This window comes from Medicago sativa, chromosome 7 (assembly GCF_051527215.1).
Source record: "Medicago sativa cultivar Bolivia chromosome 7, Bolivia_mono, whole genome shotgun sequence".
NCBI classification, from domain to species: domain Eukaryota; kingdom Viridiplantae; phylum Streptophyta; class Magnoliopsida; order Fabales; family Fabaceae; genus Medicago; species Medicago sativa.
The window spans coordinates 69,862,633-69,888,600 of record NC_140755.1 but is presented as its reverse complement, the minus strand read 5'-3'; the positions used below and the strand labels follow the sequence as shown (position 1 = coordinate 69,888,600).

At 31.8% G+C, this 25,968-nt stretch overlaps 3 protein-coding genes across 5 annotated transcripts; 1 reads left to right on the top strand and 2 right to left on the bottom strand.

Annotated features, from left to right (window-relative positions):
- The first annotated feature begins 8,546 nt into the window (after positions 1-8,546).
- LOC146908097 (transcription factor bHLH140-like protein) lies at positions 8,547-9,567 on the top strand. Its single transcript, XM_085725832.1, has one exon. It carries the CDS (start codon positions 8,712-8,714, stop codon positions 9,189-9,191), a length of 480 nt encoding a protein of 159 aa, XP_085581958.1. The 5' UTR covers positions 8,547-8,711; the 3' UTR covers positions 9,192-9,567.
- Positions 9,568-10,253: 686 nt separating this feature from the next.
- LOC146908096 (TMV resistance protein N-like) lies at positions 10,254-16,428 on the bottom strand. Its single transcript, XM_085724373.1, has 6 exons — positions 16,278-16,428; positions 15,279-15,792; positions 13,889-14,984; positions 12,889-13,170; positions 11,448-12,353; positions 10,254-11,343 (listed from the first exon to the last, which is right to left on the bottom strand). Exons 2-6 carry the CDS (start codon positions 15,755-15,757, stop codon positions 10,684-10,686), a joined length of 3,423 nt encoding a protein of 1,140 aa, XP_085580499.1. The 5' UTR covers positions 15,758-15,792; positions 16,278-16,428; the 3' UTR covers positions 10,254-10,683.
- Positions 16,429-17,567: 1,139 nt separating this feature from the next.
- LOC146908095 (TMV resistance protein N-like) lies at positions 17,568-24,548 on the bottom strand. Of its 3 annotated transcripts, XR_015018055.1 has the most exons (7): positions 23,477-24,548; positions 22,161-23,253; positions 21,262-21,543; positions 19,689-20,600; positions 18,717-19,584; positions 18,092-18,183; positions 17,568-17,918 (listed from the first exon to the last, which is right to left on the bottom strand). XR_015018055.1 is itself a non-coding variant. In XM_085724372.1 (5 exons), the coding sequence occupies exons 1-5, from the start codon at positions 23,953-23,955 to the stop codon at positions 18,892-18,894; spliced, it is 3,459 nt and encodes a 1,152-aa protein (XP_085580498.1). In that variant the 5' UTR covers positions 23,956-24,548; the 3' UTR covers positions 18,547-18,891. The 3 variants fall into 3 exon arrangements, 1 of the variants encoding a protein (XP_085580498.1); XR_015018054.1 differs by having other exon boundaries at positions 17,901-18,183; XM_085724372.1 differs by lacking the exons at positions 17,568-17,918; positions 18,092-18,183 and having other exon boundaries at positions 18,547-19,584.
- Positions 24,549-25,968: the final 1,420 nt, after the last annotated feature.

Here is a 25,968-nt window from a genome sequence, read left to right as displayed (position 1 = left end):
ATCTTAAGTGTACCAAATCACAGGTATAATTACATAGAAAATAAGCATCATTATTTACAAGCAAAGTTTGGAGTAGTAATTCTCCACTACATGTTTGCAATGCATTTGAAGTAAATATTTGATGTTTCAGCTTGCAAATAAAAAAGAGTGATAAAAAACTATTAGATGTTAGATTTCCCACATATTGGTTCCTCTGAGGTTTTTCGGCTATATTCACTTTAATCTTTCATCCTCCAATTTGATGTCGTAAAAACATAAGTTCATTAGTCCAAACCGGACCGGACCAGCCGGTTCAACCGGTTGGACCGGGAGCTGGACCAAGTACTAGTCCAGACAGCCTTAAAGAACCGTCAGTATGTAGACCAGTGAAAAACTGTGAGAACCGGGCAGTCTATTTTTTTTATGTTTATTAACCGCTGAAATTCCAAAAAAGAATTTGTATTGAACATTTGATTATTAATGAAATGCTATACGCACGTTTTATTAAAAAAAAAATAATTTGTTTTTCTAGTTTTCAGCCTTAACCTGTGACCCTTAAATTAATTGTCTTTAAAAGGCTAATCACGTTTATGTATATTAATGGAAAATGCAATAATTTACAATAATGAATGACTAATCTTGTGTAGTCGTTGTTTATTTTCCACTCCAAGATTAATTAAGATATAAATTTGCTATAAAATGGATTACCAAAAAAATAATTTGCTTTTAATTGAGATTGCAAAAGTAAGGTTTAAATTGATTTGGTCAACTATCTCAAATAAGGCTGAATTGAATTGAATTGATTAATTATATGTCAATATTCCTATAACTCACATACTCTTTTGAATGAGAATTAATTTTTTTTAAGGAATTTTTTTTTTTTTTAAGAAATTGAATGATAAATTCTTATTTACACGTGGGACATGATCATCATAACATAACTTATGGTGCATGGAAATCGAATTTGCTATTATTTTGATTTCTTGTTGTACACGACTCATTTGAATGTTGATTTTATTTCATGTTTGCTATGGATATAATTCTTTTTAATGTATTTGTCATGGATGTATTTGTGTATTTGGTATGGATTTATGCACTTGTTTTATTTTATTTGTTATGACCTTAAATTAATTTACTTATTAAAATTAGCATTAAATGTATTACTTAGTTATTTATTTAGTATCCAGTTCAACCGGTTTTATAACGGTTCAAACGGTTGAACCGACTGAACCATGAACAGAAGGTCATACCGGTTCGACCTCCGGTCCGGTTTTGAAAACATTGCCTCTAATAAATCTAAATTGTTGAATGAACATTAATTAGCAAGGAAATTTGCAGTGCTATTGTGTTTCTAAACAGATGCATTTGCATCCTCAACAATTTTCATTGCAACAAATGCAAAGTGATGGCTCTATCCATACATAACCTATGAATCGAGCCTCAAGAAAAAGATAACAATAAACTAGATTGCTCTCAATATCAGTGGTACAAAGACAAATAGTCCATATAAGACGATGCTCAAACATCCTCTCAAAAAAAGAGATTATACTAAAACATACAAATAAAGTTGAACTTGTTTAACTATTTCACAGAAATATAAACAATGGCCTATCAACTCAAATCCCTAGGTTATGATAAATCCTACGTTGCAATATCTAAAAGTGATTCTTAACTAAGAAGAAGTTGAACCAAACAAGCACTTATTAGTAATTAAATAATTAAGTAGGACTTATTGTTTAATTCACAAAGTAGAGAACACACGGTCCACCTTAAGGTATGTGCGTGTAAGTGAAACATGATGCATTGTAAAGTACGACTCACTTATGTGAAACACGATGCACCGTAAGGTACAATATACTTAAGCGCATAACTTGCTAACTGCAAAAGTGTTTCTATAAATAGAACCTTGTGTTGAAGCTCTTCATTAGACTTAATCTAATTCACTCTTTTTGAAATCTTAGTTTTCTAAAATCGAAGCCTCAGCCTCTTTCTCTCTAAGTCTCCATTGGTAGCTGTTAGCATTCTGATTCAATGAACTCTTTCGTAGTTATTGTTGTCGTTTGAGTAGCTCTTGTGATCAACTATCTTGATTTCAACTATCAAAGGTATTGCGCTTCAAGAAGTAAACATATGAAATCCTAAGGTGTTTAAATATATGTTTTGATTTGTGATTATTGATTTAATCAAAATCTGTTCATTGGATTTGTTCTGCTAAAAGAATTAAAATTTTAAAAAACCCTCTTTCCTTCAAAAAAAAAAAAACCCTCTTAAAATCCCAATAAGAAAAACGTGTGTTAAAAATAATGTCTTGGATAACTCATTATAAATTTAACTCATAGAAAATTTATTTATCGAAACTCATAAAAACTCCTCCATAATAAAGTTTGCTAACCGGGTCTTAGTTTTCTCCATGTTTTTTTCACTCAAGCTATGTCATAATGTCAAATTCACTCCATTTATCTGTTATTCAATTATTGTTGATTTATAAGGTAGAAAAAAAGTTAAAAGTGTGATCCATCCATCAATGAAATTCACTTATTAAAATTGATCACATTAGTCTTTATTTGGTATACCTCTATCATAAATGAACAATAAATAAAGAGCAGATAAATTGAGAAGTCTAAACTCTCAATATGACAATGTAGCACAAATGTAATGTTGTCTATTAGGAGTATAACGCTCAATGATATGAATGTAGCATGTACCTTTTGGTAATGTTTCTGTTACTCGAAAATACTGCCACACCAACACCAACTGTTAAGCTTCTTCATTCACCATAAATAGTTGAAATTGATCCATGTCTATCCCAAACAAAACAAAATTCCCTTCCTCGGAAATAAATCAGAACTTGTTACGTTAGAACCATGTTTCACCAACAATATTTTTTGTTTCATTCCTCATATGTGGGTCCCAAATCCAAAGGTTGAATGAAAGACTCACACTCACTCACCTACTTCAGTTCATTTACCTTCTGATTTGGTTATCATGTCTAATCACTAGCTAATGAATTAACTGAGTGCAATCATGATTTCACGGATTAACACTCAAAGTCTCAAACATTATACCAAGTGATTGAACCAAAGATGAGTGAAGAAGTAGCTGTGGTGTGGTGGTGTCAAAATGACATGCGGCAACCATTAATTCTTGTACTACAAGTATTTTATTTTTGAGAAATGATATTTGTACAACTATTTTGGTACAATTTTTGTACAACTTTCTCTCTCATACTCACATTATGTTTTTATTCTCTCTTTCTTTTTTTTTTCTCTCTATTGTTTTTGACCAATGAGAAGAGAGAACAATAAAGTTGTCTCAAAGGTTATACCAAAATAGTTGTCAAAATATCACTACTCTTTATTTTTTGGTTGTGTACCTAGATTGAAACCTTGTGAATAATAACATTTGTGTGCTAACAAATACCTAAAGATATTGATTGTTTAAACAAACTAGAAAAAGAGATTTTATCTTGAAACTACAACAACTCAAATGGTTGTTTTTTCAGAATCATATGCCATATTATCAATGAAAAAAAAAGAAGAGAATTTTGTATGAAATTTCATTGAAGACTGTCATCATAATTATCGTCATTTGATGAAGCAACGGTTATTTTGAATAAAAAAAATACATAAACATGTTACGTTCTGTTATATGGACATATATTCTCTATTTCCTTTGTAGCATTTTTTTTTTTATAATCGAAAGTTCTTTTTTTTTTTTTATAAATTGTTCTAAAAAAAAATATTTTACTAATTATTTCATGTTATTTATTTTTGTCAATAAAATGTAAAGTTATTTATTTGTATCATTTTTAATTATATATTTCAAGTATTTAATGATAATTTTCAATTATTGTTATAGAAATGCAAGTTCGTCCTCGTGAGCTTAGATCAGTTGGTATGGACAATGCATAAAATATGTAAGGTCCGGGGTTCGAACCCCGGCCACCACCAAAAAATGTAAGTTCAACTTTATATTATTTTTGATTTTTTCATATTAGTATTCCTTTAAATCAATTAAATAATTTAGGTTGTAATAAAATACAAACATGAATAAAATATTAATATTTGGGTTAAAGTTGTGGGGCAAAATACGAGTATTTTAGAGTTCACCATTGGAGTAAAAAATATGTGAGTTATTTCACAATGATGTGTTAGCAAGAAGAGAAAAAAGTACTGTATACGTTTATTATGAATCATTGTAATGCAAAATGTTAATTAAGAATGATGCATTTTAAAAAATAATGAAAATAACTATTTTGATATTTTCATTGCTTTCAAAAACGCAAAATAGTTGTTCACTTTAAGAGTTTTTTTTTTTCTCGTAGTTAGTAAGTAAAACTAATACAAATTTATCATTGTTAATTAGTCTTTTATATTTAAATATATATTTATTTAGTCATCTCCATCATTTGTCCATTTACTTCATAAGAAAAAGAAAAGATTGGTCCTTGATGTGTAGGTATTTCCCCTTTATATATTATATTATAAGTAGACAATAATTTTATTAGACTTTATATTATATATTTTTGTTTTTGTTGCAGAGATTGATGTGTTATTGATGAAGCTATATAAGCTAGAAAATATGAGTAGACAAGTAAAGCTGAAGAAATTCATATGAACAAGTAAGAATAATTAGAGTTACGTTTTATCAACCCAACAACCCTCTCACATCAAAAGCCTAAGCCACATGTGATTGTCTTCGTCCTTTGTCTCTGTCTCTAACTTAGAAAATTTTCTCTTTTCCTCAAAGTTACTATCACTAGTTTCAGAGCTTTTATTTACTTGCTTCTTTTTTTCCATGAAATTTTTATGTCATCATCATTCTTTTAATAGCAGAAGAAATAATGATCTTGCAGCATTGTAATGTCACATACTAAGGATGGAACATTGAACCACTTTGCATGTTATGTTACTATACAGATTATTAAATAGATAGGGGTTTAATCAATTTGAAAATGTTTTACACAAAAAAAATGTTTCAAAAAATAATATCAATTTGAAAAAGAGCAATTTTAGCACTTTGTCAAATCTAAAATACATGAGGGTCCCTTTGGGATCGTAAAAGGTTTATAAAACAGAGCTTTTTGGCAACACAGCTCCAACAAAGACATTGCGAAAAAAAAAACCTTTATTCTTTGGGATGTGTGCCATCTATAGAAATTAATTATTTATTTGCTTAATTTAATTTAGATTTTGGTGAAATTGATCTTGAAAGAATTAATTTGTGTGTGTTTTTACAGAGAATTAATTTGTGTTAGGTAATAATATTTTAAAAGTTAGTTTAGAAAATTGATTTTGGATAGAAAAGTAATACATATTTTTTTGTCAACATATGATAGATTTTGCCAGCCTCACACCAAAAGTAATTTGATTTAAAAAAAAAACCTAGATGACTAAAAAATTGAAAAGTTAAAAATTGTTATTTGTAATTTTAACTCAAAATGTCTAGTAGGTAATATCAAACACACTATACATTATATTGCACGTTTGAAATCACACTGGACTTGACAAAATTATTATGACATTATATTTTTTGTTAAAATTTTAAATTGTAGTTTCTGTAAAATCATCGTGACTCACATTGATTTTGTCAAACTCACCGTGGATCCAAACAGGAAATAAGAGCTAGAGACACTAATGCACATATTCAAACATGTAGTGCATTGTAATCTTGATCTTCGTTTAACCGTGTGGCTATTGAATCGCCTTTTGTTGGTGTTGGTGGAAATTGAAACACTTAGGCTTTGTTTGGGAGTTTGAAGGGGAAGGAAAGGAAAGACTTTGAGGGGTGCAAAATATGAGGAAAAATAGAGAAATCTTTCAAATTTTTTAAAAGAGTAGTTTTTTAGAGAATAATAATTTAATGCATATGATTACTTTATTTTTAATTTTAAAAATATTATAACAACATAGATTAAATTTGAAAATTTTTTATTAACCCTCCAAAACCCCCCAAAACCCTCCTCCAATACAATTTTTTAGTTCCTCCAAATGATGAGGGTTTTGTATCATGAAGAAAAGTTAACCCCCCAAAGCCCTCCTCTCCCATTTTCCTCTATTTCTTCCACTTGTTCATTCCTTTTTTCCCAAGCCTTCCCCTCCCTTCCCCTCCAAACTCGCAAACAAAACCTTAGTAAATGTCTTACATTGCTAAAAGAGACGGATGTTATATGAGATACTTCTTCGTTATAAGATGAACTTGTCAAAAACACTTTAAATTTATGTCCAACACTTTTCTATTTTATACCAATGTTTTAGAGTATTGTGTATAAGTAGATATTTATTTTGAAGAGTGTTGGTGTACTGAAGTCGTTGGGTGCTTGAAATGAGTCATGGTGTGTTATATATTCTTTGGTTGTCATTAGACAACAATCATGTTTTTCTTTTCTTTTGTACTTGGTGTTTTTATGTTATATTATATGTTATTTAATTTTTATATATTGTTTTTTCCAATAATTGAAATCATTAGCTATGATTCGGCTTAATATGAGAGCTAAGATGAAATCTTGATATTGGGTCATTGTATCGATAGTCTCTTTGACAATGTAGTCAGGAGACGTGTTTGTTAATAATAACCACAATACAATTATAGGATATATGAATTCACGCTTCAAAGGAAAATTATTGATTTCAAATGAGGTGTTAAGTCTCACGCCGATTATAAATAAATAAAATATTAAGTATATAATAAAAGTGAATTATGTACATAATTTTCAATATTTGTAAATTTCTTAATAGGTTAACTGATATTTTTTTCACAATTAAAAGTAGTATGTGTATAACATCTTTCTATGAAAACAAAACTTTAATAGTCTAGTGGTTGAAGCAATCTTTGATTTAATTACATACTTTTCTTGAAAAGAAGAGCTGAATGCTTGATTAGACCTTAAGCTCTTTTCATTTCCCCTCTGAAAGCAAATTAAAACCAAATAGTTATTCTCTTTTAACAAACAGTTTGTAATCTTAGGATGAAAAGCAAAAACCGTACATAATAAAGATAGACAAGTAATAGTGACACATGCAACTGTAAAATATTTGCTTCGATTTCAGGGGAAGGACCCCCCCAATTATTTATCTTCTGTTTGATCACTTGTGACCATTCTAATCAAAAGATAAATGGAGGGCCTAATCTTTGTCACCTTGTCACTTGCCTACTAGGGTTTGTTTGGATTTACATTAATGTAAACGTATGTTTTGGTCATAAAAATGTTTGTTTCCAAGAAATTATATAGCTACTTGGGGTGCTATTGTTTTTTCCCTCTTAATGTCATTGCCTATTTAATCTGTCCCACATTTGCTTTGAATTTTGTTTGTGTTAAGAAATCACAAGATATTTCAATTAGTTTGGGTTTAGTTTGGCCAGTAAACTTAAAATCTAAGCTTTTTCAGTGCATATTAACAGAGATTAAGTTCCTTATTACTTCAATCAATAGAGACTGATGTGTGTATAAAAATATAATATGATACTTGACAACTTTAAATATTAATTAAACACATTTTGAATAATGTAACATATTGAATAAAATTAATATATTTAATAATATTTGACATTCACTTTGTTTGATTGGGATTGTGAGGCTCAAAAGGGTCATTTAACTTGCTGTCATTGTTGCACGGAGTTGATGATACATGAACCGCCTCCGTGTTGACAGATGGTTTGATCGCCGCATCGAAGACTGTTAGTTAGTTTTAGGATTAATTAGAGGTTGATACATTTGCGTGTTGTTTTAATTTTGTATCATTCTTTTGGGGTCGACTTACACTCTTGTGCGATTTTACAAGGTTAGGTCTATGTCCCCAAATTTTTATGTATTTTTCCCCTTTTTAATAATATTTATGAGCATTTAACAAAAGATTGGTGTAGGGTACAAACTTTGTTAGGATCCTCTCTTTTTGATGTCATTTTGCTCTGGCTTTATAAAAAAAATAAAAAATTTAAGGAATGTTTTTATGAACAGAAAAAATGTCATCTAGTTAAGAGCAAATCTTTTGGGAGAATCTAAGTTCAAAATCTTAGTTAGAATAATTATGTTTCAAATTTTACTTACCTTCTAATCGAACCCTGGATTACAAAAACCTTTTCGTTGAAAATTTGAGGGTTAAGACAAAAAAGAAAAGAAAACTAAATGGTAATTTAAACATAATATTAAGGCCGCGACCACACCACAACTATAATTGAGGACGCAGTTAAAATTGAAAAAATTTGGTTGGGAAAGGAAAACCCACCTCATTGTCTAATAGTTTCTCCAACGATGATTAGACATTGTTAAACAACGATGAAAAGTTACCCTTATGATATGGTATTTCAAAAAATTATAGATTATACAACCTACTTGGTAGTTAATACTTATTTTTAAGTAAGTAACAAGTGAACAATCTAATTCAAATTTAAACAAATCACATAAACATGTTCCTAATTAAAAAGAGTTAAGTAGAATGAACACAAGCAAAATAGCACAAAGAAAAAAAGGAAAAGAAAAGAGAGAAAAATTGAACCTCTAACCCGGGTCCCTACCTAAAACATCCATATTCTACGCCAAAGATTGACTGATTAACATGACACGACAATATTTCTTCTCTCACTTTCATTCAAAATCATTACACCAAATGTCACTCACATTAATCATCAATTTCTCCTATATAAGTACACACACATGTTACCCCTCATATATAACTACATTCCCCTACTAAAAATAATTCAAACCATAGTATAAAAAATTTCTTAGCTAGCACATGGAGTGTAACACTAACATTCCGTTTTGTAACAACACTTATTCTTCAGGGTCATGTTTAAAGAGAGAGGAGAAAAAGGGTGTGAAAAAATCCAAAGGAAGTTCAGTGAAACTTTCAACTGATCCACAAAGTGTTGCAGCTAGAGAAAGAAGACATAGAATCAGTGATAGGTTCAAGATTCTTCAGAGTATGATCCCTGGTGGAAGTAAATTGGACACTGTTTCAATGTTGGAAGAAGCTATTCATTATGTTAAGTTTCTTAAGAAACAGATTTGGCTTCATGAAACATTGATTAACTTTGTTGATAATATTGGTGAGTCACACATGTTCCTTCCTGAACATTATTCTTCAAATGATAAAAATATTCCTTCAGGTTCATTTGAGTATATGCAGAATTTACCACAGTTACCACTAGAGCAGTTCTGTTTTCAAGGAGATGAAGATATCAAAACCATCTTTGATGCCACTATGAAATATTAATTAGACACCTTATATAGTTAATGTCACTATCTTATCTTAAATTAGTTGTGAACTTTTGTAATGGTTGAATGCTATATATCTTATGAGTGATATTAATGTAGTGAAAGTTCAATGTAGATTTTGCATGTAATTGTTGCATACTAGAAGTGTCTTTGTCTATCAAAAAACACTTATACTATGTGCCAATATGCAACATGTATGGTCTTGGTAATTATTTGCATTGATGTCTTATGTAGAGCAAAGTTTTTGAAAGAGACATCAAAAATTTGTCTCGTTTTGTGTTTTTGTAACAGAGGGTCAATGTAGCCAGGGCCGTTTGATATTTGCCTTCCTTTCTTCACTAATTTTGGAGTATTATTATGTCTTATACATGCTATTTCTGCTTTATTACCTTTATTTTTTAGATGTCTAATATTGTTTTCGCATATACTAGCGGAATGACGGACACGTTTGTGTTTGTCAAGTTTAGCTTTGCTCTATTTACTTTCCTTCATTTATTCTTTATTTATGAGATAGATACAAGAAATAAATTAGTGATTAAGTAGATCGCACAAAGATATAACATTTGTCTATCTCTTTTATAAATGGACAATAAATTGAGGAAAATCAAACTCGTTTGTCTATTCACCATGTGTCTATTATTATAGCGTTTAGTTTTCTTTTATTTATTGTTCATTTATGAGAGAGATAAACACAATAAATAGATTAGTGATTTAGTGGATCCCATTAGTTGTGCCCACGAAGCTATCACATGTGTCATCTTTTGTAAATTTACTTAAGCGTAGTACTCATCCTAATAGCCGAATATATATTTGGATTTTTCTATCATGTGCAAATATGCATAAGTTAAGAAGTTTAAAATATAAATTTTGTACTGAAACTTGTACATTCAATATTAAATATAAAACTTTTGAATAAATAATTGTTGTTTTCTAATGAAAAGTTACTACTATTAGTTGTTATAACAAGTGCAATGTTCACATGTTAGACAAACCCTATACATTTAGCTAAAATAGATTCATTTTCACTTGTCATCTTATCAAACACACAGGGACCAGTAAATATACAAAAGTAAAATTTATAGTTAACAAGCAAAAAAAGACCGATTATACAAACTAGTTTTCTCAATAGAATTAGAAACAATGAAGATGACTGGCCAAAGATTTGTGCCTGCACTAGATTTTGAAGATAAAATTCTTTTGTCAAATGGCATGGTTCACATGAAATGTATTAGATAAACATTGTTTACCTAAGCTGTCAAAAGGCCTAGATTAGAGAGACCAGTTTCTTTCCTCTCAACTTCATCTTCTTTGGAAAACAACCAGTTGTAAATTGTAATGAAGCTGGATTTCAGGCTCGAAATTGTTGTTACATTCCTCTACATAATTAAATTACCAGCAACTAACGATCTTCTCTCAGATCCTTATTTCCTAGTATTGTTCATTCCGAGTCCTCTCTGTCTTTATTGGTTAGCATGCACAACCCCCATTCCTTATCGACTTCCAGTAAAAAGGCCAAGATTAAAGAGATCGGTTTCTTTCCCCTTGGCACCGTCCTTCTCGGCTTCATCTTCATCAGAAACAAACCAATTGTAAGGGAGGTTGATTTTAGGCTCAAAGCTACTGCTGCTTTGATTTCCTTTCACAATCTCTAAAGAAGGACATACGCCACTATCTAACATTGTTTGGCCTTTTATGTTTTCCCTGGTTACGACGCTCAACCCCCATTCATCTATAAACAAACCTCGGTGGGCTTTAAATGTGATTTGTGCTCCTGTTTTCACAAAATGGCAGTGTTCTCGAGAGATATAGATTGTCCAAATATAATATTTTCCATCAACCATTTTCTGTTTCAAATTAAATGGTATATCAAAGCATTCTTCCGTGCATTCACTCTCAAAAGAAAGATAAAAAGGATGTGGCATTGGTGTGGAAAGCGATTGATTGCGAGAATCAGACACTTCAGAATGATTATTTACCTGAATCACCTTAAATACTATACAAAATAGATAGCCGAGACAGTCGACATCAATATCAGTCTCCTTTATCCTTATTATCGAATCCCAGTCAAATCGGTAATCAAACCCACGAAGAAAACATCCCCGTTGCCAAGGAATAATAATGTCAAAGCCACATCGGAAGTGATGAGGTTCCTGAAACACAGACAAGTATGCATATATTAGAAAAAGAGAAAAAGTGACCGATTCTTAAACTGGACTATAGGGGGAAGGTAAGGTAAGGTAGGAATAATACACACCTCAACTAGTCTTTTTAGCCATTTAAATAAGTATGCTGACAATTTATGTCCTCTGTTTCTATAACCATGAGGGAACCTTGTGTATACCTTCAGCTTGGGACAATCAAAAATATATAATCCTGATCTGTGATCACGGGATCCAGACGTTGTTTTAAAATATCTTCCGACTGAATATGATCGATCATTTTCTGTTGGGAGCTCAGGCAAATGTTCAAGACTAGGACAATGAGACAAGTTTAGATATGATAGATTGGAGAGTCTTTGGATGGTAAAAGGTAGTCCAGTGAAGTTATTACCCTGTAAATTTAGTCTCTCTAAAACCCTTAATTCCCCAATAACATCAGGTACTTCAGAAATATTGCAAAAGCTTAAGTCGAGAAAAATCAAAGACTGCTGAGTATGATTACTGAACATAGATCCCAGCGGAAGATTTGTAAATTTAGAGCAGCCGCACAGATCTAATGTCATAAGAAATGTCAGAATGCGGTCAGGTATTCTGACAAGATTCATGCAGCCTCTCAAGCTTAAGAATTTAAGCTTTGTAAGATCCCCAACAGATTTATGAATTGTATGTAAACTTGTGCATTGATCCATGTCAAGATACTCAAGATTTATTAATCCCTTAAAATCTGGGGTATTTTCAAGTTTCGTGCAACCAGAGAGACGCATAACTCTCAGAGAACATAACTTAGATACATTGCCAAAATCAAAGCAGACCAGACTGGTACAGTTCTGCAAGCTCAAGAATTGAAGTTCTGTAAGAAGTCCAATTGATGAATGCACATGACATAAGCTTATGCATCCAGAAAAATCGAGTCGCTCAAGATTTTGCATCCCTTTAAAGCATGGGGTCATCTTGAGATTTTTAGAGTTGCTAAGATCCATCCTTTTCAAATAAGGCAGTTGCTGTGAAGCAGAGAATTAGCCATCATTATGTTAGTATTGTTGTATTAAACATAGGATTTCAGTAATTCATTTTAGTATAGTTCTTTTCAAAAAACAAAATGCAACATTAAACATTTTATAAGCGTACTTGCATTATAACAACAAAAAATATTGTCACTTGGAGCAGGATACACCATAAAATACTTGAGCCATGTAATACTTGTACTAACAACAAAGAAAAAAGCACTTCATTGTTAATTCATTGTTTAAAAGTTTTTTTAAAAAATCATGCAACTATGTACAGCATTAAGATATATTGACTATGGTAATATTACTTCCTCTGATTTTAAACTACTGATATATTATCTTCTTTTAGTATTTCAAAATTAATGCTGTTTTCAATACCTTTATCAGCAGGCTGGAATATTAAGAAAAAAAAATCATTTTTTAAAATGGTTGTGCCGCCATGGAATATATAATATATTTTTTCTTTGAAAGGCATTGCTTATCAACTGTTTACTTGGGGGCATGGAGATGAAAAGAGTACTAAATGTACCTGGATATCTGTCCATAGTTGTTCAACGCTGCTGTAAGGTAAATTCAATTCAACAAGATGGTATGGTTGAAAATTTGATGGCAAAGAAATGAAAGGGTAACCATTCCACAAAAGATAGCGTAGGGAATTAGAAAGAAATGAGGGTCTTCCTGAAAAATTCTTATGATTTAATATGAGCAGTTTCAAGTGCTCTAGTTTTGAAAAATCTTCGGCTCTTAACTCATTGAATTTGATGTCATCCTCTTTCTGATTTAGAATTATGGCTTTAGCTTCTATTGCTCTCTGAAAAAATAAGAATAAGCATATCATAAAGAGGAATAAAAAGGTAAATGATTTGAGCATGTGTTAAAAGTTCACAATGAAAACCATTTTCATTCATCAGCATAATTCAAGTAAAAATACAGATATGTGGTTACTGCCGAGCAATATTGATTTAGCTTGCAAACATTGGTTTGACTAGAACTAATGAAATGTGCTTTTGCATTATGTTAAAAAATTTATATCAAGTTTACTTTTAGAGTAATAACATTCAATCATAAATTGTGTCACTTCAAACTCAAATTAACCAAATCAATTTTAGAGAATCAAGTTTGAGTTGGGCCATGAGGGGGAGTCTCATTGGGTTGGATCATCACATTGGGCTAAGAGCAATTACACAAATGAAATTCTCAAATATTAACATCAAGAATTTAGATAATATGTTTACAGGTCATCGCACATATATGTTGCTCAACCTAAACTCTTCCATCCAATATGAGACTTTAACTCACACTTGAGATATCACAGCAGTTTGTTTAGAATCACAAACGCTCACCCATATCGCATTGAACTACATTCAATACTAAGAGAACAATCAAATGAAGCAATATAATGACACTTTGAACACAAGTTTTTCATGACTTGTTCTTTTTTTTTTACTCGAAAATCATGTATCATAAACACATTAACTAGATTCTTTATGTTAGAAATATAAAAAAATCGGTTTGGAGAAATATGTTACCTTTTGGGTCATCATCACATGATGAAAATCCCGGTAAAGCCACAACCTACTCCAAAATCCTGGTTCATCTGGATGTTCTCCTCGAACAATTTTCTTCCCCAACTCTTGCAACATTTCATGCATATGAATTTCCTTATTTTTAATGGTTATGAGTGATTTTTCAGCAAGAAGTGGAATTCCAATATCAGGATGCAATCCACAAGCATCTAGAATTCGGCTTACATAATCTTTCCTCTCTCCTTTAAAGAAACAAGCAACATGCAGAAATATTTCTTTATCTTCCTTAGATAGTCCATCATAACTTACTTCAAGTACTTTCAATATTTTGTCCGGCGGACTATTCTTCCATCTATCCAAGGTAGCTCTCCACTGCTTGGCATTTCGGGAAAGCAAGAAAGAACCTATTACCCTAATTGCCAATGGAAGACCTTGAGTGTATTTCAAAACCTCAGGAATCAGCTCTGAAAATGTACTGCTTGAATAATCACTTACGAAGGCTTTTCTACACAAAAGTTTATGAGCTTCATCATCATTCATCAATTCAACCTCATAAACTATGCATCGATATGCTCTAAGAATATGCTCATCTCTAGTGATTATGATTAGTCTACTTTCCGGGTGAAGCAATACTTGTTTTATATCCAAATCATGCAGTTGCTCAATTTGATCAACATTATCAAGAACTACAAGGAGCTTTATATGTTGTAGCCTATATCTTGCCATTCTTGCTATGTCAGAAGGACTATACGTGTCTAGAATTTTTTCTTGTATAGTTTGACAGAGAATTTGTTTCTGCAAAGCAATAGCACCTCCATCTTCGTAAACTTTGCGAACATTTTCAATGTAACAGCAAGCATCAAACTGATACGAGATTCTGTCATACAAGACAGTTGCAAGAGTTGTCTTTCCTATTCCGCCCATCCCCCGTATTCCTAAAACTTGAAAACTATCATCCTTTGAGCTTGGTTTTAAAAGGTTTTCTAATGCTTCTAAACGAGTTTGTATTCCAATAAGGTCATCAGCAGACCTTGAGAATTTATGACCCAATTTTTTTATCACGGCCTGAACAATTTGTTCAATCTCTTCAAACTCTGGCCTGAAAGAAAAGGGGGAAAATAAGATCACTAAAGTAACTATCACCTAGAAAACAAGGGAAACCAAGAAGGGGCAATAATAGGATGATGATGACGACGATGATGATAATATAAGTGGATATAATGTGATTGATAAAAATGAGCAATTTGGTTCCACTCAAGAGAGAAATACAATTTTCTCAAACAAACATGATTTGTAAACTAGTCTGTTGCTGCACACACACAAAAATCAATTGAATGGCATAAATGCTTCTTAAAAATGTAAAACAACAAAAGGTAATAATATTTAGACTTACTTATTCCTGACATCCCAGCCTGCTGATCCAGCCAACGAAGTCATGGCCCTCTTCCATTCAGAAACTTTGTCTGGATCGTGTTTGAATAGCTCGGTGTGTAAAACAAAGTCATCCTCATACACTCCACTTTGTTTTCTTACATGAGATGGATCAATGTCATAGAAAACAGGGAAAACAACTTGTTTCAATCTTCTACTGGATTCATAAATAGCAGCCATTTCATCCAAACACCATGTTGATGAAGCATAATCTTTTGAAAAGACAACGATAGAAACTCGGGAATCTTTAATTGCCTGCAAAAGTTGGAGTGAAATGGATTCGCCTTTCTGAAGCGATTTGTCATCCTTGTAGGTCGAAATACCTTTTCTAGTGAGATGAGCATAGAGATGGTCAACAAAGGTGTTGCGGGTGTCAGGACCTCTGAAACTGATAAATACATCATATCTATATCTATAGCTTTCGCTGCTATCAGAATCCATCGAAGAAATTGAAGTTGTATTGTACCTCTCTTACCCTGCAGGTTTGGTTTGAGTTAAAAAGTGATATATGAATCCAACAAGGCCCTTCATTACTATATAACATTGGAGTGGGAAAAAAAAGATGCAAATGCACAAAATTTTAAAATTGGTGAAAATAATTGAAAATTTAGGTATTAAAAAGTATAGCAATGAACACATTCTCTACTCGTTTACCAATGTAGTAAGCGCACAAATGCCGTGGTTAACTTATCCATCATATCAAAATGCATATAGGGCTTGTTTGATAAACATTACTCGTAGTAATTATCATGATAAGCGCTTATGTATAAACTATTTTCATATCAAACAATAAAGTAGCCATCATGTTAAGAGCACAATGTCATAATATGGTTTTATAAGTTCTCGAAAACAATCTCACAATATATATGAACTAGATAAACTCAAATAAATCAGTCCAAACAGAGTCATGATCAGTTGAAATATAATAAATGGTATGTATATATAAAGCGTAGGTTCTCACCTGAAAATATTGAAGTGGAGGATGTTATGTTGAGAAGAAGATGTATTGCGTCCATTGAAAGAAAACATATTTTTTATAAAGCATAAAGCAGGCCATGACTCTGGGAGTGTGAACAGTGTGGGTTCCACATAGAACAACGCCGAGAAACTTCTTCTCCTTCAAAACACTTTATTCTCAAAACAAACACAAAAGTACTTTTTTTTTTTTTTGACAAAACACAAAAGTACTTTAGTCTTTCTTCGGGTTTCTCCGAAAACAAAGCAATTTGTATTTATTTTATCATCCCCTCAATTTTTCACTCATTCATATATATATATATATATATATATATATATATATATATATATATATATATATATATATATATATGATGTTTGTTAACTTAGACCAACGAAAAACATGAATGTCTAAGTTAACAAAAGTTCGCATTTTTATTTGGATAAAAAAAAAACTAATATCCACTAGTGTAAACCAATTTAAAATAAGAGACAATTTAGTAAATATCCCTCAAGCTATTTGTTATAAAATAAAAATGGATCTAAGTTAATAAATTAGTACAAGTTAACAAATATGTTTTAATGAAAATTATAAAAGTAACCTGAAGCTATTAATTTTAAATAATAAAGATGATTTGAAGCATGTTCAATTAAGAGATAATATATCAATTTGTTGTAAGTATAATTTAGGGGTTAATGCATCAAATAGCCCCATTAAAAATAAAAATATTGATTTTATCCCTATAATTTTAAATTCTTCATAATTAGTCCACACCTTGTTAAAACATTATTTATCAAACAGCCTATGTAAAAGGTGAAAATACGAAGTATCTAAAATTACAGAGGTAAAATCTGTGTTTTTATTTTTATAATCTATTTGGTATCACGAGCTCTCGATTTTGCATAAACTCTATAGTCATTGTTGTAGTTTTCTTTCCAAACTTCTTTGCGGTTTCTTACTCCTATATTGTTGTGTCGTTGTTTTAAAGTTATTTTTCATTCTCTTGGGAAGACTCATTATCAATCAATAAGACTGAAAATAGATCCATTGTAGTTTCAACATTAAACGTTACTTAGCTAGCTCTGAGAGTGTTTGAATTATTGATTCTGGTTCCAATCATCACATGACTTTTTGATTGTCAATATTTTTTTAAGTAAACTTATTTTGACATTCCATAGATAACTGTTTTTTTTTTAAGAGATTCCTTATGCAACCGTTGCAGATGGTTATCATACTCTTTGACAAAATCAATGGTGTGCTTAGGGTATAAGCAAAGTAAATAAGATCACACTCTTTTCTTTAAACATTCTCAAAGAGGAAAATTAATTTTACTTCTTGTTTATAGTAATGAAAAAGAGACCCATATTGATTCCCGTCCTCTTTCTTGGATGTGAACTACTGAAATTGTTGAAAACCAGATCAACAATTTGAAGCACGTGCCAAGAACGGCTGATCTTAGGACATCTAATGCAACTGTGGTGTTTGCTTTCCTTCAAAACCACGACACAGAAATTTGATACCAATTGAGATCTAGAGTTCTTAGAGCACATGATTCTGGAAAATGTATGAATGTTTCCATGGAGCATAATATGTTGCAGATTTAATCTCTATTGGGACAAATTCAGATTTGATAAGTTCAACAGCCTGTTGAATCCGGATGCTATAACAAAACTGAAGTTATTATAAGCCAAATTCAAACTATGGAGATTTTGTAGACTGAAAAGACACTTGAATTGTCAAATCCATCATATTTTGATTCTACACTAAGATCAAGACTATTTACGAGTCCATCCTTATGGTCACACCACTACACTTACTGCAAACAATTCTTGGATTCCAAGACACAGTTTTGAAGAATATTCAGACTTGAACTTGAGGTTTCTCTTCAATTTCACAATGATTTTTGTTCCTAGCATTTTTGAGAGACCATAGTGATGTTAGCATTAAGGTATATCAAGCTGTAAACTAATGAGTCAACTAATAAGGTATATTAAGGTATAATGGAAAACTGTGGAACATATAGAATTCTAATTAGAGTCAACTAATGAGTGATAGACAGACAAATAAACCAAGGCTGAAAAATAGGAGAATAACAAGTAACAATAGTCTTAAAACTCTTCTGTCAAATGGTATGGTTCACATCACAGGTTATTGTGACTTTAAATTGAAAAAAGATTTTGTTTGAGTGTTTCATCTCTTAATAATAAGTCTCCAACCATATACAAGTGTTTCAAGGAAAAAGGTATATATAAAGCCAGCAACAATCGCAGCGTGACTAAATGTGATCAATTAGACAAAACATATAATGATTAAAAACAATCTGAAAATTAACACCCACAACCCAACAACCAAAAACTGCAAACAATGATAAACATGATTAGATTAGGAATCATGTGCTCAACATATTAATTGAAGAGAAATTCTTGGATAAACATGATTTACCTAAGCTGTCAAAAGGCCTAGATTAGAGCGACTAATTTCTTTCCTCTTAACTTCATCAATCATGGCTTGATCTTCGTCAGATAACTTCTTTCCTCTCAAATCCTTATTTCCTGGTGTTATGCATTCTGAGTCCTCTATGTCTTTCTTTGTTAGCATGCACAAGCCCCATTCCTTATCAACTTCCAGTAAAAAGGCCAAGATTAAAGAGATCAGTTTCTTTCCCCTTGGCTCCATCCCTCTCGGCTTCATCTTCATCAGAAACAAACCAATTGTAAGGGAGTTGGATTTTAGGCTCCAAGCTACTGCTGATGCTGCTTTCTTCTACTTTCACAATCTGTAAAGGAAGATGTATGCTCTGTTCCAATTCTGAGTCCTGTAAAGGAAGTATGCTCTGTCCCGATTTTGAGACCTGTATGTCTTCCTTGGTTAGGACACGCAATCCCCATTTCTCGATAATCAAACCTTGGCGAGCTTTAAATGTGATTTGTGCTCCTGTTTTCACAAAATGGCAGTGTTCCCGAGAGATATAGATTGTCCACATATAAGGTGAGCCATCAACCATATTCTGTTCCAAATTAAGTGGTATAGCAAAGCATTCTTCCGTGCATTCACTCTCAAAAGAAAGATAAAAAGGATGTGGCATTGGTGACGAAAGCGATTGATGGGGAGAATCAGACATTTCAGAATGATTATTCACCCGAATCACCTTAAATACTATACAAAAAAGATAGCCGAGACAGTCGACATCAATATCTGACTCCATACTTATTACTGAATTCAAGTCAAATCGGTGTTCAAATCCATGAAGAAAATTTCCTGGTTGGCAAGGAATAATAATGTCAAAGCCACATCGGAAGTGACGAGGTTCCTGAAATACAGACAAGTATGCATATATTAGAAAAAGAGAAGAAGTGACCGACTCTGAAACTGGACCAGAGGGGGAAGGTAAGGTAAGGTTGGCATAATACACACCTCAACTAGTCTTTTTAGCCATTTATATAAGTATGCTGACAATTTATGTCCTCTGTTTCTATAACCATGAGGGAACTTTGGGTATACCGGCAGCTTAGGACAATCAAAAAGATATAATCCTGATCTGTGATCTCGGGATCCAGACTTTGTTTTAAAATATCTTCCCACTGAATCTGATGGACAACTTTCTATTGGACTCAAAGGCCAAATTTGAAGCCTATGACAATGTGACAAGTTTAAATATGCTAGACTGGAAAGTTTTTGGATGGTACTAGGTAGTTCAGTGAAGTTATTGCCCTGTAAATTTAGTCTCTCTAAACCCCTTAACTCTCCAATAGCATCAGGCACAATAGAAATATTGCAAAAGCTTAAGTCAAGAGAAATCAAAGATTGCTGAGTATGAGAACTGGATACAGATCCCAGCGGAAGATTCGTGAAACTAGAACAGCCGCATAAATCTAGTGTCATAAGATTTGTCATATTGTTAAAGCTGTCAGGTATGCTGACAAGATTTGTGCAGCCTCTCAAACTTAAGAATCTAAGCTTTGTAAGATCCCCAATAGATTCATCAATTTTATATAAACTTGTACAATGATCCATGTCAAGATACTCAAGATTTATTAATCCCTTAAAATCTGGGGTATTTTTAAGTTTCGTGCAACCAGAGAGACGCATAACTCTCAGAGAACATAACTTAGATACATTGCCAAAATCAAAGCAGACCAGACTGGTACAGTTCTGCAAGCTCAAGAATTGAAGTTCTGTAAGAAGTCCAATTGATGGATGCACATGCCGTAAGTTTATGCATCCAGCAAAATCTAGTCGCTCAAGATTTTGCATCCCTTCAAAGTGTGGAGTCATCTTGAGATTTTTAGAGTTGCTCAAATCCATCCTTTTCAAATAGGGCAGTTGCTGTGAACAGAGAGTTAGCCATTAATATGTTAGTATAGTTGTATTAAAACTTCAATAATTCACTTTAGTATGTTTTCAAAATTTCAATAATAGTCCTTTTCAAGAAACAAAAAGCAATATTAAACATTTTATAAGCGTACATGCATTATAACAATAAAAAGTATTGTCACTTGGAGTAGGTGACACCATAAAGACTTGAGTCATGTAATACTTGTGCTAACAACAAAAAAAAGCACTTCAACTAGTTCATTGTTTAAAAGCTTTTTGAAAAATTCATGCAATCATGTACGTAATTAAAATATACTGACTATGGTAACTATTACTTTCTCTGATTTTAAACTTCTAATATTTTATCTTCTATTAATGTTTCAAAATTATTGATGTTTTCAATATCTATATAAGCAGTGCCACTTCTTCTAAAAGTAAATGAGGAATGTGGATACTATTTATTTTGTATAAAATAAAAACCTACCACTCATGTACGTCTAACTTTTAAGGAGTTTTCAAAAAATATTACTTTAAATATTAAAACTTTTTTTTATTTTTTAATTTTAAATAGTTGTGCAACCATGCAATATGTAATATATTTTTTCTTTGAAATGTATTAGTTCTAAACTGTTTAACGTTACCTCATTTGAGATGACAAGAGCAGGAAATGTACCTGGATATCTGTCCATAGTTGTTCGACGCTGCTGCCAGGCAAATTCAATTCAACAAGGTGATATGGTTGAAAATTTGATGGCAAAGAAATGAAAGGGTAATCATTCCACAAAAGATAACGTAGGGAATTAGAAAGAAATGCGGGTCTTCCTGAAAAATTCTTATGATTTAATATGAGCAGTTTCAAGTGCTCCAGCTTTGACAAATCTTCAGCTCTCAACTTGTTGAATTTGAAGTCATCCTCTTTTGGATTTAGAACTATGGCTTTAGCTTCTATTGCTTTCTGAAAATTTAAGAATAAGCATATTATAAAAACAAATAAAAAGCTAAATGATTTGAGTATATATTAGAGATAACGATGAAAACTATCTGTCAGGTTTATTTTTCATGTATCAACATAATTTCAAATAAAAATACAGATATGTGGTTACTTCCAACCAAAATTGATTTAGCTTGCAAACATTGGTTTGACTAGAAGTAATGAAAAGTGCTTTTGCATTAGGTTAAAATTTTTACAAAAGTTTACCTTTAGAGTAAAAACATTTAATCATAAATTGTATCACTTCAAACATAATTTAACCAAATCAATTGTAGAGAATCAAGTTTGTTTAAAATCACGTTGGACAAACACTCGCCCATAACGCATTGAACTACATTCAATCCTAATAGAACAATCACTTGAAGCAATGCATGATCTCACATTTAAGGAGTTACTTTAAGCCTCATTAGTCTCCTTGGAGTGAGGAAAATATAATTACACTTTGAACACAAGTTTCCTGACTAGTTCGTTCCTTTACCATAAAATCTTGATTCAAAAACATATTGATTAGATTTTTATGTTGAAAATATAAAAATTAATTAATTAATTAGTAAAAAAATGGGTCTGGAGAGATATGTTACCTGTGTCATCATCACATGATGGAAATCCCGGTAAAGCCACAACCTACTCCAAAATCCTGGTTCATCTGGATGTTCTCCTCGAACAATTTTCTTCCCCAACTCTTGCAACATTTCATGCATATGAATTTCCTCATTTTTAATGGTTATGAGTGATTTTTCAGCAAGAAGTGGGATTCCAATATCAGGATGCAATCCACAAGCATCTAGAATTCGGCTTACATAATCTTTCCTCTCTCCTTTAAAGAAACAAGCAACATGCAGAAATATTTCTTTATCTTCCTTAGATAGTCCATCATAACTTACTTCAAGTACTTTCAATATTTTGTCCGGCGGACTATTCTTCCATCTATCCAAGGTAGCTCTCCACTGCTTGGCATTTCGGGAAAGCAAGAAAGAACCTATTACCCTAATTGCCAATGGAAGACCTTGAGTGTATTTCAAAACCTCAGGAATCAACTCTGAAAATGTACTGCTTGAATAATCACTTACGAAGGCTTTTCTACACAAAAGTTTATGAGCTTCATCATCATTCATCAATTCAACCTCATAGACTATGCATCCATATGCTCTAAGAATATGCTCATCTCTAGTGATTATGATTAGTCTACTTTCCGGGTGAAGCAATACTTGTTTTATATCCAAATCATGCAGTTGCTCAATTTGATCAACATTATCAAGAACTACAAGGAGCTTTATATGTTGTAGCCTATATCTTACAATTCTTGCTATTTCAGAAGGACTATACGTTTCTAGAATTTTTTCTTGTATAGTTTGACAGAGAATTTGTTTCTGCAAAGCACTAGCACCGCCATCTTCGTAAACTTTGCGAACATTTTCAATGCAACAGCAAGCATCAAACTGATACGAGATTCTGTCATACAAGACAGTTGCAAGAGTTGTCTTTCCTATTCCGCCGATCCCCCATATTCCTAAAACTTGAAAACCACCATCCTCCGAGCTTAGTTTTAAAAGGCTTTCTAATGCTTCTAAACGAGGTTGTATTCCAATAAGGTCATCAGCAGACCCAGAGAATTTATGACCCAATTTTTTTATCATGGTCTGAACAATTTGGTCAATCTCTTCAAACTCTGGCCTGAAAGCAAAGGAGGGAAATAAGATCATGGGATTGATGATGAGTGGATATAATGTGATTGATAAAAATGTGCAATTTGCTTCCATTAAAGAGAGAAATACAATTTTCTCAAAACAAACATGATTTGTAAACTAGTCTGTTGCGCACACACAAAAATTAATTGAATGGCATAAATTCTTCTTAAAAATGTAAAACAACAAAAGGTAATAACATTTAGACTTACTTATTCCTGACATCCCAGCCTGCTGATCCAGCCAACGAAGTCATGGCCCTCTTCCATTGAGAAATTTTGTCTGGATCGTGTTTGAATAGCTCAGCGTGTAAAACGAAGGCATCCTCGTACACTCCGCTTTGTTTTCTTACATGAGATGGATCAATGTCATAGAAAACAGGGTAAGCAACTTGTTTCAATCTTCTACTGGATTCATCAATAGCAGCCATTTCATCCAAACACCATGTTGATGAAGCATAATCTTTTGAGAAGACAACGATTGAAACCCGCGAATCTTTAATTGCCTGCAAAAGTTGGGGTGAAATGGATTCCCCTTTCTGAAGCGATTTGTCATCCTTGAAGGTCGAAATACCTTTTCTAGTGAGATGAGCATAAAGATGGTCAACAAAGGTGTTGCGGGTGTCAGGACCTCTGAAACTGATAAATACATCATATCTGTATCTATATCTTTCGCAGCTATCAGAATCCATCGAAGAAATTGAAGATGTATTGTATCTCTCTTACCCTGCAGGTTTGGTTTGAGTTAAAAAGTGATATATGAATCCAACAAGGCCCTTTACGAATGGTAAGGATCCCTCTCCATTTCTTAAAAGAAATAAATAGATTTGTTCATTACTATATAACATTGGAGTGGAAAAAAAAGATGCAAATGCACAAAATTTTAAAATTGGTGAAAATAATTGAAAATTTAGGTATTAAAACTATAGCAATGAACACATTCATTTACCAAGATAGTAAGAGCACAAATGGCATAGTTAACTTATCCATCATATCAAAATGCATATAGGGCTTGTTTGGATAAACATTGCTTGTAGTTATCATGATAAGCACTTATGTATAAGCTATCATGTTAAGAGCGCAATGTAATAAGATGGTTTTATAAGTTCTCGCAAACAATCTCACAATACATATGACAGTAGATAAACTCAAATAAGTCAGTCCAGACATAGTCATGATCAGTTAAAATATATATATAATAAATGGTATGTATATAAAGCGTAGGTTCTCACCTGAAAATATTGTAGTGGAGGAATGTAATGTTGAGAAGAAGATGTATTGCATTGTATTTGCAGTGAAAAGAGAAAAGCATTGCGTGCATTGAAAGAAAACATATTTTTTATAAAGCAAGCCATGACCGGTGTGAACGATGTGGGTTCCACAAACAACAACGCTGGGAAACTTCCTCTCTTTCAAAAGTTTTCTTCAACAAACACAAAATACTTTTGGTCTTTCTTCGGGATTCTCGGAAATCAAAGTAATTTGCCTCCGGTTATTTAAGCACAAAGAAAATACTATTCCTCTTCGGTTATTAGAAAAGGTTAAGGACCCGTTTGTTATAGATTTTTTTAAAATAGATTTCGGTATTGTAATGTGATTTTGTTATAATTTTTTTAATAAAGAAATTTTCAAGGAAAACTTCAAATGAAAAATCCGTTTGAATAGTTTATCTTAAATTTTTGGTAGTGTAATGTCATTTTAAGTATTTCATCATTTGGTTATAATTTTTTTTATACTAAAATTTTGAAAAAATCTCTAAAAATAAAAATCTAATTCAAATAGCTTTTCATAAAAATCATTTTTGAATGATGTCATTTTGAAAAAATATATGATTTTTACTATGTAAAATCTCCAACAATGAATATTTAAGTTAGTGAATGTCAAAATCTCTTTTTTAACTTATATCAAATGAATTTGAAATAACTTTTACTATTTTTGAGTAAATTTTAAAAAAAATAACCATTTTAAAAAATACAAAGAAAAATCCATTTTTTTTAGAATCTAAAACAAACGGGCCCTAAGCTTATTCTTTAGGGTGGCTTCAAGGCATCGACTAATTTGTATCTGTATTCAGGTGCTGACTTTGGAAATTCTTTGTAGTCTTTTGGTGCACCTTGTGCAAGATTGCTTGTTAGTGTTAATATATACCATATTTGCTTGTTAAAAAAAAAATCGCCTCTTGTCTTTTATTTTTATTTATTCTAGGATTAAATATGTTATTGATCCTGTCGACTTTTCGTTTCTAAAAAATTTCTTCCACTTTTAATTTTTAAAAACAAAATTTCATCTTCACTTTTATTTCATAATTTTAAGTAAACTCGTATGTATAAGTCATATTTTTGAATAAAAATGTACAAAAAAGTTTATAATATTAAAACATCCACAATGGCAGTAAACAAATAAAGACTCCTTAAACGGACTTCACGTGTACACATCATTTATTTATATTTTTTTAATAAAAATATTTATTAAGAACTCTATGACTTCAATGATAATACATTAATAGAGACTTCAAAGAAAAATACTTAAATAGGTCCCACAAACTTTAAATCATTATACAAAAGTAATTTATTTATTAAAATATGGGAAAATTACACTAACCTCCCCTGAGGTTTTCTTAAACAACACATAGACCCCTTCTATTTTAATAAAAACACTCACCTCCCCTCTATGAATTAACTGTTAACACCGTTTACACTTCAATT